Source organism: Macadamia integrifolia, chromosome 5 (assembly GCF_013358625.1).
Source record: "Macadamia integrifolia cultivar HAES 741 chromosome 5, SCU_Mint_v3, whole genome shotgun sequence".
Taxonomy (NCBI): Eukaryota; Viridiplantae; Streptophyta; class Magnoliopsida; order Proteales; family Proteaceae; genus Macadamia; species Macadamia integrifolia.
In genome coordinates, this window is record NC_056561.1 from 14,032,501 (window position 1) to 14,034,771 (window position 2,271).

At 44.3% G+C, this 2,271-nt stretch overlaps 1 protein-coding gene across 1 annotated transcript; it reads right to left on the reverse strand.

The window, feature by feature from the left end:
- Positions 1-698: 698 nt before the first annotated feature.
- On the reverse strand, positions 699-1,610 carry LOC122077906. Its single transcript, XM_042643798.1, has one exon. The coding sequence runs from the start codon at positions 1,608-1,610 to the stop codon at positions 699-701; it is 912 nt and encodes a 303-aa protein (XP_042499732.1).
- Positions 1,611-2,271: the final 661 nt, after the last annotated feature.

The window sequence follows — 2,271 nt, forward strand, 5'->3', positions numbered from 1 at the left end:
AGGTCCATATTGAACTTGCTGGCATTACTTCTAATGTTGCTGATACCACTACAACTTTTGCCCTTATTGACCAAAAAGAGAAGCACCTCAGGTACCTTGAAGCACAGCTTCATCAGATGTAGCAACAACAACCTCGTGCTCCCTCTTTTGCCTCTTCTCATCGGCAACAACCACTTCCAATAACAGTTCCAAGCTTCATCCCACAAGATCCTTTTGTTATCTATGCCTCTCCGACGCTTCCTGTTGTTTCTTTTTCAAGGACTTTTCCTATTGAAGAATTGAAAGAACTCCAACGTCAACGGCAGCATAGATGTATGGAGAGGATCCTGATCCTGGAAAGAAGGGCCCGTCCCACACTTAAAATCCAAATTTTATTCTGGGAGTCATATCAGCATTTGAGGTTTGGTTTTTCTTTTTTTTTTCTTGGATAGAATCAGGATTCGAGTATAGAAAAATGAAAAGTATATAAAGAGGATTAGAGGACAAACAGATGGGGAAAGAGAAGCGGACAAAATAACGGCTATATACCGGCAAACATCGTCGCCGGCGAGAAACAATGTCGTGGTAATTGTATGCTTACATCGTCTGAGTTTCGCCTCCAAATTGAATTGCAATGCATCAATTCAGGATCTAGAAATTAAATTTAGACTGTTTCGATCGTGTGACCACCTCTGTTGCTAATCTTCTAATAATTTGTTCTACAAAAAGATAAAGCATTCCATTGAGACAAGTGGGTTCTCTAGGGACTCGTTCGTCGGCCAATTCGCCTCCTCCTCTCTCGCTTCCTCCGGTCTCCGTCCGTTGTCCTGATCCAAAGCAGTGATCTGACTAGGGGACCTCACGGCTCTCCACGATGGGCTCCGCCCCAAAGCGGGTCCTGTCGCCGGAGACCTGGACCTTCTTCCAGAACTCTCCCCCAGATCTCGTCTCATACCACGGCCGCTCCCTGGGATCCGTCGATTTCTCGTATAACCATCTCCACCACCACCACTGCCACTCATGTCCTTTGTGCTCTGATGAATCTGAGATGGTTTCATGCCATTGTTGTCAATTCTCCGGCCCGGCGATTGGTCCATCCTTCTCGCCGGAGAAGACTTCCCTCCCCTTTCCATCCTCCCGGGTAATTCCCCGCTTCCAGGAAGCTTCCTGAGGGCCTTTGCTGGAGATCTGTCTACTCTCTGCCGGACCTCACCATCCCCAATTGTTGTGGTGGACAGGGTCTCACTCAAGCTACACATGTCCGACATTTCAGAAATCTCATCTACTGTTGGAGATGGATCAGGAGGCAGAGTTGTTCTTCTCTCGATATTATTAGCTCCTTCTTCAATCTTCTTGGTGAAAGAGGAATGATCTAGAGGAGGAGTTGGTGGTGGAGAAGGCTTTTCCTTTTCCTTTTCGATCTTGGGGAAAGAGGGCTTAGGGATCTTCTGGGCTTCCACATTGCAGAAAGATTGTTTTGAGGTTGGAGTCTCCGAGAGCACTTCCTTCACAGTCTCCTCTTCAAATGGACGTAGAACAGGATGAGATCCGCCATCCCTTGCTGCATCTTTTAAGTTAGAGACCTTAGCCTGTTTCCCTTGAGCCTTGTTTGTGCTGACACAGCAACCCATTTTGGGCGTCGTCAAGGTTTTCACTCTAAAAGAGACCACAGAGACTGAAAACTTCGACTGTGGTGATTTTTTTGTTGTGAGATCGACTATGCGACATGGTTAATTGGGCTTTTTCTTCCAACGGGAGATTCAGATGAGCATTTGGTGGAGAAGAGAAAGGCGTTCGGTTTTAGGATTGGAGTGGGAGTGGGAGTAGGAGTGGGTCAAGTGCAAACAAAGAGGCGCATCATCTGTTATGAATATTCAAAGGCGAAAGGGAGTAAAGGGGGACAGTCAATGATAGTATTTATTGAGAGATCTGGCTTTTCGCCACCAGCGGTGGCAATATCACGGACCAAAACTAAATGTAAGAGTGTGAGAAGGGTTTTACTTTTTAACCAATTTATTCACAACTAAATGTAAACGTTTGCATTACCATATTTTCAATGTTTCTTTTAATCAAATTATAAAGCTTTCTTTCAAATCTTCCTTTTTTATTTTTTGGGTTAATTACAATAGCCTCCCCTATATTGCACCCTAATGTTATAATCATCTCCCGCATAAGTGACAATCACACTATATCCCCTACAGTTGACGGTGTTAAGACTCCGTTAGTGAGAATCTATTATAATATGACATAGATTGTTTAGATAATTTGTTAAAAACTGGAATACCCTTATAG